At 44.8% G+C, this 18869-nt stretch overlaps 1 protein-coding gene across 3 annotated transcripts in view; it reads left to right on the top strand.

Moving 5' to 3' along the window:
• Positions 1 to 1150: 1150 nt before the first annotated feature.
• The window catches only part of LOC142892006 (glutamate receptor 1-like), a 43674-nt gene continuing 25955 nt past the window's right edge, over positions 1151 to 18869 (top strand). For all 3 annotated transcript variants that reach the window (XR_012927357.1, XM_076032003.1, XM_076032004.1), the window contains exons 1-3: positions 1151 to 1495; positions 3738 to 3872; positions 17967 to 18206. Coding sequence is in view for 2 of the 3 variants with exons in the window: in XM_076032003.1 (XP_075888118.1) it covers positions 1396 to 1495; positions 3738 to 3872; positions 17967 to 18206 (475 nt within the window). In the remaining variant the exon portion in view is untranslated. The remainder of the gene's footprint in view (positions 1496 to 3737; positions 3873 to 17966; positions 18207 to 18869) is intronic.

Raw genomic sequence — 18869 nt, forward strand, 5'->3', positions numbered from 1 at the left:
AGACAGATAGACATCTGACTCGTGATGGGCTCTGTTGTTTCTGTCTTTTCCCCACCAAACACTTTTCCCCACCTCGTACCCAATACATCTCAGAACTTATTTCGTTACTTTCATTCTTATTTTGTTTTGTGCCCTAAACACTTCCTTTTCTTTGTGCTTCTCCTGCTTGCGTGGCTGACGGCCCTCCTGTAACCCTCCAACCAACCTGCTCGGATTTCAACCCCGAAATCTTGAGCTGCTGTAAGTTGGTGGAAGTTGACAGTTTACTTTGTAGTTGTTCCCATGCTGCAGTTTCCCAGTTTGTCATGTGCACACAAATCAATTAGGCAGAGGCCGGCATGAAAGAGTGATCGCTGTCCTCTCGCTCTCCGCTTGGCTGTTGGTAATTTGGCTGGACGATCAGTGAATAGAGGGGGATTAACTACGTCACCGTTGTATTTTCTGTGGGCACGTTATGTGGGAGGGCGGCAGTCTTGGGATTAGAGACTCCACAATCTTTGCAGAGCCTGATGAGGAACTAACGTGGATGGCTCGTCGAGGAATGTGTATGGATTGTTTTAAGTCAGCAAATACGGGAAATAAGATTAAAAACATGAAACACTTGGAAACTTTCAGTTGTTGGCTCAGAAGCAGTGTTTTCTTGACAACCAGATGTTCAGCTGACTGGTGATTTATTTATTTATTTATTTATTAATTACTGATGTGGCAGCACAAACGGATCAGATGGGCACTTTCTGAAAAGTGAAGTAAGCAAAAAATGCAAAGATGATCTCATGTCATTTTTGAGGGTATCGCTGTTCAGGACAGATTGTGAGATTGTGTGTGACTGTTCAGGTGTGCAGACATGGTAGGTGTTTAACAGAAATCACCTTTAGGTACGACGCAGCACCAGGCTTGATATAACGTTTCATCCAACCAAACCGCTCATTAGTGCCTCTTGTTGATAATGATCTGTGAAAAGAAAACGCACAAGTGGATGGCGACAGCGAGGTGGAGTGTAGAGAGTGAGTACCGGAGGTGGAGAGAGGGACAGGCAAAATGTGAGGGAGGGAGAGTGAGAGACTTAGGGACACAAAGGCAGGAAGGGAGGGTGGGAGTGAGGGAGGAAGAGTGAGGGAAGGAGGGAGAGAGGGAGGCAGAGGTGCTCGGCTGCAGACACAGCGAGCAAACACTCTGACTCTGAGAGTCGACGCAGTGGCAGCGCAGCTCAGAGCTCCAGCTGTGGATGTTTGATGAGAGGGAATCCCTCAGAGGGAGACACAGACACAGCCGAGCGCTCCGCATTCCCGGGCTGAGCTGGATCTCCGCCGGCCCCGCTGTGGATGGGATTACTCCGCTCGTTCCACGTCTCCTGTTGCCGCCGCTGCCGCCACTGCCGCTGCTGCTGGAGGAAACATGCGGCCGCAGAGCATCCCGGTCCCCTCGGTCCTCCTCCTCTTCACGCTGCTGCTCGGGCTCTGCAGCAGCACAAGTTTCCCAAGTAACATCAACATAGGTGAGTGAGCTGCGGGGTTCCTGCTGCATCTCATTCCTATCCAACATGATGGTGCACAGTCCTAATGAAGTCCTCGTGCCTTTGTATTTCTATCCATTGATATAAGGGAGCACCCTTTAACTTGTTATCTATGTAATGTTTATCTGGATATGATCGTATTGTCACTCTGGAGTAATATTTGGAAGCAGAACGCTCCAGCAGTTGCACTGACATGAGCGATTCCCTGAAACATGAGCGATTCCCTGAAACGTTCGCATGGCTGGCCACAATAACAACCCTGTGTTACTGCTGAGATAGTCTTGCCTTGACTTACCTAACCCATAACACACACACACACACACACACACACACACACACACACACACACACACACACACTCAAACAGAGCTCTGAACAAGACTGAATCCATTCTGTAGCTTCCCTCTATAAATTAGCAGCAAAATATTGGATTGATTTAACAAGAAAGGACACACACGCTGTGGAGTGCAATAAAATGGGTATAATGATAGGAGAAAACTTCAGCACTACGACCAGAGCAATAGATTTATTGAAATCAGCATCATGCAGCATAATACACGGATTCTGGTAATGTTCTAATCACCAGCAAGTTCAAGCTGCAGCGGTATTGTAGAAATCATTACCAGAGAAGCAAAAATATAGAAATCCATCTCAAACAATGAGAGCATCAGCCCCATGAACAGTGGGTGGTAATGTTGAAATCAGCACCACATCAAAGTTGTGGTACTGTAGAAATCAGCACCATGGACAGAGTTCCAGTCAGAATAAGGGAATCAGCACCATGTACAGAGTCCATTCTGAAGAAAGAAATCAGTACCATGGACAGAGTTCCAGTAAACGAAAAGGAATCATCACCCTTGGACAGAGCAACAACAATGCAATAGTAAAGCAGCACCATGGACAGAGGAACAGAGCGATGTGTATCAGCACCATGGACAGAGTCAAGACATGTATGCAAGAATGTAAGAAAATGTAAAAATTTTCCCCAACAGTGATTTCTACATAATATTATTATCTGCCCCGATGCCTTCTGCAAAATAGAGTTATCAACGTTATTTTCTGACTTCAGTATGGAGGTTGCAGTTCTCCATGCAAACTAGTTCTTTCTTTTTTCCATTGAATTCCATTGATTTATTTCCATTTGCTCCTCGGCCGGTTGGGCCGTGCTGGGTAGCTAGTCTGGCAGCTGCAGGTTGCAGAACGATTTGCACCTTCCCCACCAAATGATGTTTGAATGTGAGCGAGTGACCCACTGGTGCCGACTCTGGCTCCAGTGATTTCCTCGGGTTTCGAGGCTGAAGTGGCATTACATTCAAACTAACCTGCTTTTTGCCCAAATAAAATCCTTTCTGCAGCCCGCATTCCAACCCGGGGAGTCTCAGCGTTCAAAATCAGTTTTCTCCGCATTCATCTAGTGAATCAGGGCCCTTCTGTCAGAGCAGATGGACTGCTTCCAGCATTTAGAACTGATGAATAAATCATAAACTATTTCAATCAGATTTACAGAAGAATTCCCATGGCACTTTAAGTGAGATGATGGGCATCAGGGAGAGGACTCTGGGACTGTATCAATATCCAGAACCAGGCATTTTCATTTTACTTTGGACACAATAAAACGATTAAATTCTTTGCTGTAGAAATATTTTTTCTATTTTTTGATATTTAAAAAAAGGTTTTTACACTTACTCGACACTGAATATCCTGCTAAATTATATGGTATTCTTTTTAGATACATTGAGGGACTGTGAGTCTCAGTCGAATTATTATTACGACAGTATATTACAGCACAGTAAAGTATTATTATAGCTACTGTGAAGAAGATCAAAACTAAATGAACACATTTGTAAAAATCCATTAATCTTTTCTTTTTCCTTTTTATTGTCGTGTTTATCTCGACTAACATTTTTCCTCGAGCATAAACAGAGATCGTATGAGAAATTAATCACAATCCGTAATGAATTCATAGAAAATCATCGTCCTCCTCATTCTGTTATTGGCCTCACAAAAATACAAAAAAAATGTCCGAACTCTCAGTGAAGGTTTCTGATTCTTTTTCTTATCGATTCCATTTTATCGCAGTAACGATGGTTCTTGTTCTGTTGTAACAAACCTGCAGTTGTTTTTACATTTTCTTGCAACAAACTGCTGCTGGGTTGTTAAAGCAGGTTTTTCTCCAGCACCTGGAATAAAGGAAGTGATGTCGCTGTGTGCCTCTTCTCAACAGGTGGCCTTTTCCCTACCGGCGCTCATGAGTATGAGGTGTTCCGCTTCGCACTGGCACAACACCATGACGTCCCCAAACTGGTGCCGCAGGTGGACATGGTGGACACGGCCAGCAGCTTCTCCATGACATACGCCTGTAAGTTCTCCAAGCTAAGCTGTTTTTTTTCATACAGCCAAGAATGGATTTTTTTTTTTTTTTTTTTTTTTTTCCCCCGATCTTGAAATGCTGAGGTTGCACCTCAGCAACCAGGGTTGTGATGGCAGCAGGAAGTGGTGGATTTATTGAGCCAGCTGCTTCCTTGATCTCAGTTCAGCCTTCTTTCCAATGTGAAGGTGCTGCTCAAAGTGCTGCTGACCTCAGACAGCATCAGCACCAGCTGTGCAGACGTGTCAGCGTTTAGTTTGATATGGCAGCTTTCCTCCCGCTTGATCTCCATTTTTGAAAAACTAGAAATCAAGCATCAAGTGACGCGAGCGCCGGAGAAAATACTTTGTTCAGGGCAATTTTTTTTGTTGACTTGAATCTTCTGGCTGTTGGATTATCCACATTTTTGAGCACCAACATTAAAATTGCGCACGTCCATGTGAAAGCTTCTTGGTTTGGCTTTGCTTCTGCGATTTCCCCTTCCTCTCTGCGCTTTATCCACCAGAATCCAACAAAGTCACGTCAGAAGCCTCGCTCGCGCTGAGACTTGCTGTGCCACTGCTCATCTAAATTCGGGTAGTTGACACAGAGAGCACAGCAGAGTCCGGCTGGTCGGCCGAGTGGCCATTACGGGTCACCGCTTCACTCCTCCGTCAGCCACGCTCAGTTCCGAGGGGGCAACTCTGGGTCCCAAGAAGGGAGATGGCGGGGGGGCAGACACAAATGGATGCTGGCTTTGAAAGAGCAGACGGCAGCAGTAAATGGTGGAGCACTAGATGGAGTCTGGCTCCGGGGAACGTTCAGCGCGGTACAGTAGGGTTCGGAGAACAATGTGCTGACCTTGTTTTTGTTCTGCCCGCCTTATTACACCTGAATTTAAATGTGCGGATGTAATAACTGTGGGCGCCGCCTGTTTCTCTGGAGGCGTTTGGCGGCTAGCACTCCCCCCTCCCCCCACAGTGTCCTTCTTTCATACATCTGGCCATCCTTGGGCAAAACTCTGAAGATCCTTACTGGGGATGGAGCAACCAGTGCCTTTTCAATTTGTATTCAGCAATAAATAAATAAATAAATAATATTGGGAATAAAAAGAATGGGGATGAAAGCATTTGGTTTTTATCCCCATTGTGGATAATGGAAATAGTTCCCACAAAAAAACTAACAGCATATCAATACATCATATTTTTCGAACTATTACATAGCTCCTATACGGCGTGAGATGGATATTTTGATGTGTCGCAACAGGCGGCACCATTTATTCCACAGCTGCTTTTGCACACGGCCCAATGTGGCGCTGGCCAGGGGCGAACGCAAACAGAGTCCACACTGACTCGCAGTTTGAACAGCCGCGAACAAAACATGGCGCGCAACGTACACGGAACATATTAATAACACTGTTATTAACATGACATATTTACCAAACCTGACCTCACACACACACACACACACACACACACACACATTTAACAGCAACATCGATCTCATTCCAAATCACTGAATCGGTGTCACTTCTGAACAACTCCGCCAACTCCGGAGGTAGACGGAGTGCCGCTTCCTCTTCTGCATGGCTGTCGTGAGCGTGGGCATCAGTTCCGGTACCGTATATATATTTTAATATATAAGTCGCACCCGAGTATAAGACGCATGACCAGCCAAACTATGAAAAAAAGTGTGACTTGTAGTCCAGATAATACGGTAAATGTCTCCATACACATACACACACACACACACACACACACACACACACGTATACAGATACACACAGACACACATTAAAACTAGTGAAACTCAGCAAAAACCTTCGACAGAGCTTTGATTGGTCAGTCTTTTCTCATGCACAGAGCTTCATACACCCCCCCCCCCCACAACACATTACAATGTCAACCCATACAAGCTACAATTCCCCTCCCCCGTGCCTTCCATCTACCCACACACCCAAAGTGAGGGTTCCACAGGGTTAAAATAATCTTGTCCAGATTTGTAGGCTGCAGGAAATATCAGACAGTATAACCTCAAAGTGTGAGAACAGTGACTGAATGAGGACTGAGGACTGAATGCACAATATGGGAAAATCCTCAATGGCAACAGCAATAACAACGACGACTCACAAGGGGGAGCTGTGTGCTTTGACCTAAGATGAAGTTGAGTGATTTTTGTCACTCTTGTCCTGAACTGCAACTTCAACACTCAAACTGTACTACAAGCTAACAGCTGCTAGTTCGACTAGAAAATCGAACCCCGATGTATGAACCAAGTTTCTGTGTACTATCATCGTGACCTCACAAATTGGTGGGCGGCCCCCTAGTGGTCACAATGCCAGACTCACAGAAGGTGCTTCCGGCTTCACGGAGGCGCCACATGGCAGGGGAGGGTTTTTGTTGTCGCTTATTGAGTCGTGAGCGCGGAGTTCAGCGCCATCTGACAGAATGGCCGCCGTTTGATGTTTGCCGTGGCCGAGTCGATATTCTGCTGGAGAGCTGAACTCAGCAGGTGAGGCCGACATCAATGGCTGTTGCTCGCAGGCGTGTCGTTTAAACTCGGCTCATCTGCCTTTGAAGATAGCCGGGATGCAAACAGCCAAACATCAACAGCGTGCGCGGACCCAACTAACCTGTTTGTATTTTTTGGAGAATAATTCATAAAAAATGTTTTTTTTTACTGGGGACTGAAATCGTCTAAATGCGTCGTGCAGCTGAGAGCCGTTGACCGACCGATCATACCCTGATACTACTATTGAAAGTGAGCATCAAGCCCTGATGGTGCCTGGAGCCTGAACGTCCTCTCTCAAACCCTCCAAGACACAACTGACGCTCATCCACCAACCCTGCCCCTGTCTGTTTGCTGTCCGTCTGTTTCATCCGCCCCTTTAACTCTGATGGATGCTCCGGTGGTTTGCACTCTGATGAAGAGAAACCTGGATATCAGAGTCTGTTATGAGTGACTGAAGGTTGCGCTTGAAGACGCAACAATGAGTCAAGCGTCTATGATGGACAAAGTATTTAAAGTTCCATCGAGGTCACAAAATGCTGTGTCACTGAGATTTCAAGTTTGAATTTTAACAGAGCCATCTTGAAGGCCTCGTTCTTGCTATTATCTGGTTCCACTAACTCCTCCCCTTCCCATATGTCTCCCATGGGCCCTCCTAGTGTGGCGTGACCTCCTTGTGTCCACAAGTGGTATTGCAAAACTGGCAACATAACTCAAATAATGGCTGACAGGGCAGTTATTGACACCAACTGCTTCATTACTGTTTCTGCATTAAAAAAAAAAAAATACACTTCAGATTGTTAAGACTAATAACATTTCCTCTATTAATATTTAATAACAGTTCAATACAGTTACTTTTACGATAATAAGCGCGCAGTGGATTAGATTGAGACGTTGAATATTTTAGATGCACATGTAATTTCTGAAAGTGAAGACAAGCAGTCTGCAACAACAACAACAACAAAAAATAGCTTCCCTTTCTGTGCCACAAATGCAGCCGTGTTCCTCTCCCCGCTCTGTCTGTTGTGCTTTCCCCTGTCTGTTGTTGTGTGAAATGTAAAACAGACCGAGCTCAGCCTCCTGCGAGACAAACTCAACAGTCGGAGCCCGGCTGCTTCCAAGGTGGAAAAACAAATATTTCTCCGAGAGCAACTCAGCACTTTTATTCAGGCGGCTCATGCTTAGCTCAAAGGCAATTATTTTATTATATATTTTTTTAATTAGGAATTAGTTTCCATTGCCACTGTGGTAAGGTGCACGACTGGCAGCCGCAGTAAGGGCTGAGAACTTGCATTGCAATTAATTGCAAACAATTATGGCCAATTTCCAAGATACCACCATGTGTTGGTTATGCTTGTTTATTTGTGTATTTTTTCTCATCTAATGGAGTTTGGTCCTGCTCTGCACACCTGGCGGTCAGGTGATTGTGAAATAAATAAATACAATTCAAACAAATTTCAAAAACAATATAGTATAAATACAATAAAAAAAACAGTATTAATACTAGAAAAAATCTGGATCCTCGTTAAACACAGGTGGACTTCTTGAGTACTTGTAAAAATAGCTAATTAAAAGAGGCAAACATGCTGATTATCATTGATTCAATCGCCTCTTTGGCTGCCAGTGTTGATCCTGCTATGGGAATAATTGTGTAGGGTTGAGACCTGCAGACTGTTTGGACTTGGGTGTTTTAGTAGTTCTTTGCTAATGGTGTTGTTTGTTTTAACCTAGTGTTAAATAATGTTAATATCACCTCTAAACCACTGTCAGATGCAGTTATTAACGTGACATATTTACCAAACCTGACCTCACACTCACACACACACACACACACACACACACACACAGTTACTCATCTCTGCATCAGCAAACAGTTTTGCCCCAAACCTAAAATGTTGCTTCCTTGTGTGATAGTGGAGTCAGAATTGTGTTAAGCAGTATACAGTAGAGTGTGAGTGTGCGTGCACGTGTGCATGCGTGCAGCGGGATGGTGGGAGGGCAGTGAGCACCACGGGGGAGTTGTGCACGCATGAATTGTATGAATGAAATGAAGTGTGAGGCAGCTGCATCAACAACAACAACAACAACAACAGCGGCAGCAGCAACATCTGCTGTGGCTGCTGACAGATCACATGTTCAGCAGAATGACTTTGCAGAGGAGCCGCAGTACATCAAAAATATTTTCTTTAAATCACTGTTATTATTTCATAAAACAGCACACATCTCTCCACAGTTTTCTATTCCAACTTAATACACTGGTAGACTCTGTTTACAAAGTCAGTTTATATTGGTTCCACATCTCCACCTGGGAAATGGTACTAGTACTACTACTACTACTACTACTACTACTCCTACTACTACTACTACTATTACTACTACTACTACTACTAATAATAATAATAATAATAATAATGAGAATTATCCTTATTGAGAATCTTCCAGATAAGTAGGGCTGGAGCTGCTGCATCTGATTTATTGGTGACAAAAACAGGTAGTAGTGCTGTAATGGCAGCATGGATGCGTGACCTGCCATTAAACGAGGAGCAGGAACACAGCACAGACAGAGGGCGCTCTGCTGTCACCTTCCGCCGTATATGTTCTGGACAAGTTCTGTACAGAGCAAGACTACTTTTCCCAAAATCTAATGGGCTTAAAGTTTCGTACAGCTCATTAAACTGCTGTGGCACCTTGCCACTAGATGTCAGCACTGGCAATAGCGGGCCTTGTGCCATCAGCAACCAGATCCCGTGATAGTGAAGAAAAAGTGGGATGGATGAATGTTGATTGTGGCAGACGGCATGGCCCCTCCTCCCTCCGTATGTTTACCTTGGCGTTAACATGGGAAGTAAACATCCCGTTTTGTTCTAGAAACCCTCCATCTGGCCTGTCAGGTTAGTTTTGCAGCGTACCCGCATCACTTCCTGTTTGCCCTCAGGCAGACAACAGAAGACACAAGTGGGAGTTTATTCAGTCATCCAGACAAAAATCGGTGCAGAAGCCTGACGGAATCGACAGTCAGGATTCATATTCCCAAATGTTTTCTGCCTGGTAACAGACAGAAAGTTCAGTACAAACACTTTTGTGGAGCTGAGGCTGTTTTTGCAGCGATGGGTTTGGTGTTGGTGATATGTATTCCTACATTAATTCAAGGCTCAGATGTATAAAAGAATTTTGCTGATGTTTGTTGGGCCGTTGTTTAGATGCCTCAGCATGGCGGCGCTTTGTTTTGGGCTTTGAATTATTCTCATTAGCATACATGAGGCGTTTGAAAGGTGCCTCTCTGTCATCTTTGTTTATCCCACTCATTGTTTTTCACACCTTTCGCACCCGTTTGTTGTTTCCTTTTTAAAAAAAAAACTCTCCACGTTTGTTCTTTTTATTACGCTACACCCTTCAGTGGTGAGACAGTTGAGATTCAGTTCAGACTGAGACATCAGTCTCTTCGAAATTCTGACGTCGACGACAACATCTTTGGTTGTTTGTTAAGACTCTGCGAACTTTCCAGAACGAAACTTTATGTCATTGTGTATGTGAAACTTCAGGACGTTGTGTGTGTGTGTGTGTGTGTGTGTGTGTGTGTGTGTGTGTGTTCGTGTGTGTGTGTGTGTGTGTGTCGGCTGCAGAGAGATGCATGTAAACATGTTCACTAAATTGAGTTTTCCTCTGTGGCAGCACCACAGGAAGTAGAATTCTGGCCAGCGAGAGCTGAACGGAGCCCGGCAGAAATAGGAGCGATGGGGAGGCTGAGCTTGTCTGACCTGATTATGACCCTCTCCACGTCCCTCTGGACCATTTCATAACAGTTTATTATTATTTTCTGCTGTGTGGTCCCAGAGGGAGCAGCAGAAAATGGGTAAGACTAATCGAAGGTCCTCAGAGGAAATACACACTTGTTTTGTGTGTTAAACGTGGTTTGCTGGATTAATTTTTATCTCTTTGGAGAGAGCTCCATGCCAAGTTATTATGTCTTATTAGGATATTTTTTTCCCAATATTTAAGGACACAAAACTGCCTTTGCCTTACCTCATTCACCATCAAGTCAGTGTTTACAATAAATACGTCAAATTTTTGGGGTCTAACCTATAAGCTCAGGTTGCTCATTTTTATGCCTCCTTAACTTATGCGAGTAGACAATCCATACACACACACACACAAACACACCGAACACACACGCACACACAGTTTGAATGTTATTACAGTCAGCGGGGGTGATACTAGTTCATCCGGTGCCGCGGGCGAGCTTAACTCCTGTCAAAAGACACCAAAAAAGACAAAAACCAAAAAACAGAAATTACAAAGGCAGAGAGTCAAAAATAATTAGATTAATAAAAAAAAAAAAACTTGAAATTAATTTGGTCAATTGTCAAATATACAAAAGATGTTGTGTTTCTTTTTAACGTAAATGTTATAAATGGCACGTTAAGTGACTGTTAAATATAACATAAAAACAGGATCAAATATTAAAGGAATATATACAGTATCAAACATTGTCCTTTCCCCTCCATTACACCTCAGGAAACTAATCAGAGCTAACGTGTGGGCTAACTTGACCTACATATTAGCTCCTGCTAGTTTCTATTTACAGCACAACCATCCTGACCTTACTAGCAGCAAAGTCAAAGGCAAAATATTTCAAGCATGTCAAAATATTGGCTGCATGTTTTGAAAATTGAACAGCAGCTTCTTACTTTTATCATTCTTTATACATTCTTTTATTTTTTTTACTTTCTGCACTGTTGTGGCAACCAAGATAAATTCCCATGTTACCGGTAAGACTCACACTTCAGGTCGTTACTGATCACATGGTCCAGCTGTTCAACTTTGTCGTTTATCCAAACCGTCTTCTCACCAGCGATCTTTGCCATCTCCGGGGTGCTATGTTGTTAGCAAGCTGCTAGTTCTGCAACTACGCCCTGCCGCACGTCGTCTTCTTCTCCCACCTTCAGGGAGTAAACTCACAGTGCCGCTCAAGGCCTGGTACAAGCACTGCAGCATTTCCAGCGTTAACGTGTAAACGTGGATATTTTTGAAGACGACTTTATGTAAACTTGTTTTTTTATTTTTTTTTCTGGAAGCACGTCCAAAAATGGTTGGTTTCAAAAAAATACTGTCTTTGTGTAAACGGGGCCACAGTGGTTTACGATGCATTTAGAAGGTCGTCTGGAAGCAATAACCCCAACGTTGACTGCCGGAGTCTGTTTACTTAAAGATGTCAGCGTGCTACCAAGCTGACACACACAGGCCTCAGAAAGAGAAAATCCTCCCCCCAACCCCAAAGTTTTTTTTCTTTTTTTAAACATCCATAAGCGGAGGCAGCTGGCAAACATTCCAGAGGTTCAGATGTAGATGTAAGGAAGAGGAAGAGGAAGAGGAAGAGGAGGAGGAGGAGAAATTAAATGGATTTTTTTTTTTTTGCTCCTGTTATCACGAGCTCACAGATTGAGGCAACAAAAGAGTGGGACAGGACGGCTGCGCTCCCTGTTGTTGGTGTCGGTTTGTTGACTGGCGGCGGGCAATAATAATAATTTGAAAAAAATAATAAAATAAAATAAAGAATGCCAGTTTCGGCAGGAAGCCTCGGCGGAGACAGACGGCGGAAGAGCGTGCGCTGATTTGGTTTCCCGGTGACATTCTGCCCTTGAGGATTCGCTTGTCGTTACACGCTCAGTTGAACGCCTCCAGTGTGGAACAAGGATAATGTGCAGCATTTAGAATAAAGAAGAATGAAAAAAAAAAAAAACCCACTGAGCGCTGCTTGCTGGGCTGTTTATCTCCAGCAACACAATGTGGCAAATAGAGGAACCGCTGCTGTTCAGACGGCAGGGCCGGCGGTCGGCAGAGAAAGGGATTATCTTTAATGAAGCACCTTAAATGTCCATGTCGGAAACAACACAGGAGCTAGATCACATGACCAGATCACATGACCACAGTATCCTGAGATGCTGAGATGTTAGATAACATTTTGACAAGGATCAGACGGAGTTCACTTATCTTCTCCAATGTTGTCACACAATACTGTGTATTTGTCAATTAGCTTCAGGAGCCAAGGTCGGGATTTCTGATCAGTCTGGTTGGTTTTCGCATGTATTTATTTATGATTCTATACAAGATGAAGACAGAAATTTAACCTGAACTGAGCTTCTCAAAAGCACGACTCAGTGCCTGTTGTTATAGTTGTATCCATATAGATATAAATATTCGCCTCTTTCTGTCTTGTCACCACACACGTTGTGCGTAAAAGCTATGGAGAGGCCTCCATAGCTTTTACGCACAACTTTTTTGTCAGCCCTAGATTGTTGTTTATTCGCGTACTTCAAGCTGCATGACACAACTGCTGCCGCTGCACCTGCTCATCATGCAGATCAGAGCTCGCAGCCGGATCAGCAGCCAGACAACCCTTTGAAAAGTAAATAGAGGCAGGTCAGATGAGGGCACCGACGGAGGCATTACGCGCGTGGCGTGGCAGGAAGAGAAAGTTCACGTGAATATTTCTGCCCGTGCAGACGTTTCAAGAGTGAGAAAAACAAGTTCACACCAACATGAATCAGCACCTTCTTGTCCACCAAACCAAGCCGGTGACACTTGGTGCTTTTTCCCCCTCCCCCTCTGAAGAAACTCTCTGAACTCTCTGCTGAGTTTCTTCTTCAGCTGCTGAAGGGCAGCAGTCAGCTTTGGTGAGTGCGGCTCCCTGAAATGTTCCTTAGTAGTGAATTGTGAGTAAAATCTCTGAGGATACCTGAAATGTAAATGTAGACTTGAAGGCAACAGAGACCAGGCTGCGGATCTGAACCCGCAACTGTAGTAGGGAAACCTTGTGTGTGTGTGTGTGTGTGTGTGTGTGTGTGTGTGTGTGTGTGTGTGTGTGTGTGTGTGTGTGTGTGTGTGTGTGTGCGTGTGTGTGTGCGTGCGTGTGTTTGTCAGGGCTGCATGCTCAGCAGGAGATTATTGCACTGATGCCTGTGAGGCAGCAGCTGCCTCGACTCCAGACAGGAGCGTACATCTGCGCGTGTGCGTTACTCATTGTGCTTTGGCGTGCGCGCGCGGCGCCCTTGTGTGTATGAATGGTGTATCACCCTGAGGAAGGCGGCCGTTTAATCTATTATTCAGCATCACTGCTAAACACATTAATTAGAGCCTGAAGTCGAGGCGGCTGAGCAGTGTTTTTCAGTAAAAGCTAAGAATCTGCTTTTTATTTCAGCTGAGTTTTTGTTTTGTTATTTTGGCAGGATGGATGTGAGGCCTTTCAGCCTCCACATTGCTTGCACTCCCTATTGAAAGCAACGCGTTGTTCATCTGTGTCACAGATCAGAGGGACGGAGGCGACAGTGACGCGCTGCTGTAGCCTTCGAGCTAATTCCGCTGCCGCTTTCACGCTTGACGTCAACAAACGGCAAATTGGGACGTCGACATCGAGTGTGTCAACGGCTTCACAAGCTGCTTCGTCCCGGAGCTGCCCGGCCGTTACCCTGCCAAAAGGACAGTGTTGGGGGGTGTGGGGCGGTGGCGGTGGGGGGTGGTGACGGGAGAATACAACGACGAAGTGACACCGTGACCTCGTGACCCCGGCGATGATGCAGCGTGTCTCCGGGGCGCCGCGTCTCGTCTCCTCAGAGGACCGGTGTTGTCGTCAAGACCGCACCAGCCCAGACCAAGACCTTATCGAGACTGGAGAGTATCGACCAAGACCAGGACTGAATGTATCCAAGAAAAAGCACGACAAAACAAAACAAATGACAACCGCTATCTTTTTTTAATTAATAGATTTGTTGAAACAGCAACATTTCTTTACACTAAGGTATCTTTTAATAATTTTCATTCACCTTTTACTGCTTTGCCAACTATTTTGAACCATTTTCAGAAAAACAACTTCATAAAATGTATTTAAAAAAAAAACTTATTTAACCAGGAATATGGGGCAGTGTCAGAGATCAGTGTCACAAACAGACCGTAACAAGGCAGCAGCTGGAGTATTTACTGTCATTATCGTGTCATTGCAGTGTTGGCTGAGTCTCGACCGGTCTTGATCCAAAACCCAGAGCCCTCCAAGTACGAGGCCGAGACAAAATAAAGTAAAAAAGCCTCAGAGTCCAAGATGAGGCGGAGACCCTTAAATAGTGGTCTTGAAACCGGTCGTGAGACCAAGACCAATCTCGAGTTCTGCAACATTACAGAGGACGGGCGGAGGCGGTGGAGGCTTCACCTGCCAACCAGAGATGCTTTTTGTGCTCCCGGAATGGTGGTGCGCTGCAGCCAGGCAGCGAGATGGACGGACGTACTCAGTGCCGTGGAGGCGGCGCTCGGTCTCAGCTGTGGGCCCCGTGGCGCTCGCCGTCGTCTCCCGGCTGTGTTTAAATAAAGCTCTGTCTAAAGGCCTCAGATGGCGAGGAGGAGACGTCTGACTGCAGGACCCTCACTGGGTGCTGGCCGAGGTCAGCTCCGTCATTGGCCCCGCCCGGCGTGCCCCAGCGCGCCACTGCTCATTGGGGTTAAACGGGAGTGACAATGACAGAAGGTGTGTCGTGTTGTGGGATGTTGTGTTGTGTTGTCGTCAGCGGACGGCTGAGGATGATTGTTTGTAGCGTTTAGTCGCCGGTTATTCCGCCCTGCTGGAAACAGGATTGGATTTAAGGCAACATCTTCGTCATTAACGCTACATGTACGTCTTTCTGCTGTACAATTATTATTATTATTATTATTTTTATCCCGGACTCCAGACAATAGCCTGTTTAGCCCTCTGTGTATAGCCTCCCACAGACAGGCTTGAGACTGCTAAAACTCATCAGCTATTGGGTATCCGTACCTATGAGAACAGCGGGTGTATCTGTCAACCTGTAGCGGTAGCATAACGACCTGCGTTGGAGACAACTTCCTACTTCTAACTTCAAGATTAAATATTCAATATTCGAGAACTTTATTTGTCACATGTATATAGAATGTGCAGTGAAATGTAAAAGTGACAGTGCAAACAGCAGAAAAACAATATTCATACTAAAGAGAGGAGATCTAAGTGTTGAAAATTTAGATAGAAATACAAAATAAGCATTTATATCGGAAAAAAAACTATTCTTTTATAAATTATAAAAGTGACTAAAATGACTGAATCTACAATGTCTAAGTGTGTAAGAGTGCAACATGTGGTGTGCATTAGCAGGGCAGCGTGTGGGGTTGGTGGTGAGGGCCATGGTCACTTCAGTCGTTGTTCACCTGGCTTTGCAACATTGTTGCTCCCAAACCAAAGCGACTCCCCAGGCTCGGGACGTCAGTCAGCTTTCCGCTGGCCGACCCTCCTTGACGAACGGGCGGCCAGTCGCTCCGACACGCCAGCGCTAATGCTAAGAGACAGACACCTCATTAGCATGATTGCGCTAGCCCTGGGGCCAGCGGCTATTGTTAGCATGATAGCGCGGCTCCAGAGGGTGTGGTTATTTCCGGTGTTAGCCCCGCTCTCAGGGACCAGCGTTAGCATGTTAGCCAACGGGGATCTGAGGCGGCGCCAAGGACACACACACACACACACACACACACACACACACACACACACCAGCAAAGACAGGGAATTACAAACTGTGAACTCAAGTGTCCTTTTTTGCTTTTATGACCTTTGATCTGTCGACTGAAACAGTGACGGTGTAGTTGCACATTATCTTCTCAGTGAAAGAGCTTTTTCCACATCATGTCTGTATCAGCAGAGGAGAACTCAAACTCAGACATCGAATGTCTTATACACTTTCATTTTAACGTTTGTATTTAATTATTAAGACGTTTTGATCTTTCAGACTGTTTGGGGGCTAGTTTAACAGTTTTAACAGTTTAATTCTTATCTTGCTCACTTTACTGTTTCGATGCAAAATCAGGATTTACGCCGACAACACCGACATGATGTTTTGTTGCCGCAGAATTAGACGGAGAGCGGCTTGCTGAATGATTTTTGGTGCCTCAGCAGAGAGAATTTATTGTCTTAAGACCATAAATCCGGGGCTGCTAGGGAGCCTCGGCGTAAAGAGTAATTTGATTACAGTCATTGTGCGTACGGGGGGATTTACAGTGCCGAGGCCTTTTGTGAGCAACGCAGCCGCAGATAAGTCGCTAGCCGAAATTATGTCTGTCGACCATGAAGATAAGGGCACTTTATCATCTGTTAACTTATTGCCAAGTGGAGATTGTTTGGGCGGATTAAAAGAAAAAATTAAATCGACAACAGCAGATAAAACATTGCCCGAGTAACGGCGATGTGCCTGTTTTCTTAAAGAGTGAGATGGGAGAACACGATTAGAATACAAAGGATCCTTTGCAAAAAAAAAAAAAAAAAAAGGCAGAAATATGAAGGAATTAATAGAGCATAGCTTTACAGTACAGTGCAATTTCTAACATTAACAGAGATGTTATAAATGGGTTAGCCCCAAAACACAGATTTTACTTATTATTCAGCTTGTGAGCAGGTCTGTCTGTTGAACTGGATTTGGGGTTGTGGAGAAGAAAAAAACAAAAATCGGAGCTTAAAGAAATATTGCGCAGATGAACATGACAGTCGTCAAGACAAAGACTTCAAGGAGAAGGAAAGAAGGTGGCCAGAGGGTAGCAGCAGATGAACCAATACATGTTGGCAGACGGACTGAGGCTTCTGGTTAGAACTGGGAACAAAGCGACAGGGGGCGCTCTCGTTGGCAGCCGGTCCAGTGTGTAATATTTGGCTTGATTTATGATTTTTATGTTGGTAAAAACTTAATATACTGCTCATGAATACATTAATAAAAATGTATAATTGTAGTCCAATAAAAACAATTGGGTTTTCCTACCCATAGAATGGTTCTCATATATATTTATAAGAATATACATAGCAAAGGGTCTTGCTGCTTGTTAGCTGCCATCTTGCACTGTCACATTTCTAAGGAAGCCCCGTGTGGACAATCCAGCCTGATGCGTTTCGTGATCAGCGTGACTGCTCGCGTCTTCAAATAAACCAGCGAAGAAGAAAGAGATGAAAGGAGAAAGGATGAGTTATGCAGATTTGGATGCACAGTCCACCGTAGTTCACTGGCAAGCTCACATAAGCACTGCAATCTCAAACATAACCACGTGATGTCGCTGTTTCCTCTTCAAAATCTCCAAATATTACATACTTAACCTTTAAAACACACCAATTAATTAGCAACGTCTTCTGTCAGCTTGTGCTCACTACTATCGACCCAGCAACCACCCATAGACCAGTCTGTCTGCAGGAGGTCCACAGCTGACTAAAATTCTCACAGTTTGGACCAAAACTTTATTCAATGAAATCTGGTCAGTATTTGCTGAAAAGTCAGCAGGATTTTGTTTCAGACACTCAAGCCGTGACCTGTTATTTAAGGCTGTTGGACGGAGTTTGTCCATGCGGTGTCGCCATGGAGATCTGTCACACATGGATGGTAGATACGTGTCTGCAAAGCAATCAGTGCAGAAATGTCAAGGTTAAAAAATGCCTCCTCCTCCTCTTTCTCTTTCTCTTCCACCTCCTCCCTAGAAGTAGGGGAGAAAACACTTTCCCTCTCTGACATGCTGGATTTTGCCAAATGTTGCTCCATCTTGTTTTTAACCCTCCTCGCCGTGTCTGTGTTCCAGTCTGCTCCCAGTTCTCCAAGGGCGTCTACGCCATCATGGGCCTGTACGACCGGCGCACCGTCAACATGCTGATGTCTTTCTGCGGCTCGCTGCACGTCTGCTTCGTCACGCCGTCCTTCCCCGTCCAGACCAACAACCAGTTCGTCCTACAGCTGCGGCCGCAGCTCCAGGAGCCGCTCATGGCCCTGCTGGACCACTTTGACTGGACCAGCTTCGTCTACATGTACAGCACCGACTCAGGTGAGCAAGCCCGGGATCGCACACAATGTTTTACACTGGGGATGTCTCATCTGCGTCACCGACAGCCAGCAGTTATCAGCAGCAGCATCGTGGCCAGTCGGGAATGTGATGGGTGTCAAAGCCCCACGATATTTAGCTCTTTATTGAAATGACTCTTAAAACACTGAAAATAAATGATGAAAAACTGCTGTTTCGTGACTTACTGACATTTTTTCAAGTTCAGTGGGCCAGATTGATTATTTAAGATTAATTAGGATTATTATGCCCAAACCTAATATGAACAACGTGCATTTTAACTTTTCAATGTAACTTTTATGCATGTGCATTAAAGTTTAATTCGTTCGTTTCTTGGCAGACATTCTTTGTGCAGTGCAGGCTTTATTTATTTACTCATAGGCAGATGATGGCCCTCTGGAGTCTGGTTCTGCCCTAGGTTTCTTCCCACAGGGGAGTTTTTCCCAGCCACTGTCACATCTTGTTTGCTCCGGGGGCCCGGTTGGTTCTCTCTGATTGTATAAAGCGCTTTGAGACGCCATGGGTTGTGATTTAGCGTTGTACAAATAAAGTTTTATTATTTATTATTTTATTATTGTGCGTTCCTTCCTCTTCCATAGTTTAATTCAAACGCAGTTGAGTACGGCACAAGTATCCCACTCAACATCA

Source organism: Nelusetta ayraudi, unplaced genomic scaffold, assembly GCF_046127955.1.
Source record: "Nelusetta ayraudi isolate G7.1 ecotype Tasmania unplaced genomic scaffold, CSIRO-AGI_Nayr_v1 ptg000033l, whole genome shotgun sequence".
NCBI lineage: Eukaryota > Metazoa > Chordata > Actinopteri > Tetraodontiformes > Monacanthidae > Nelusetta > Nelusetta ayraudi.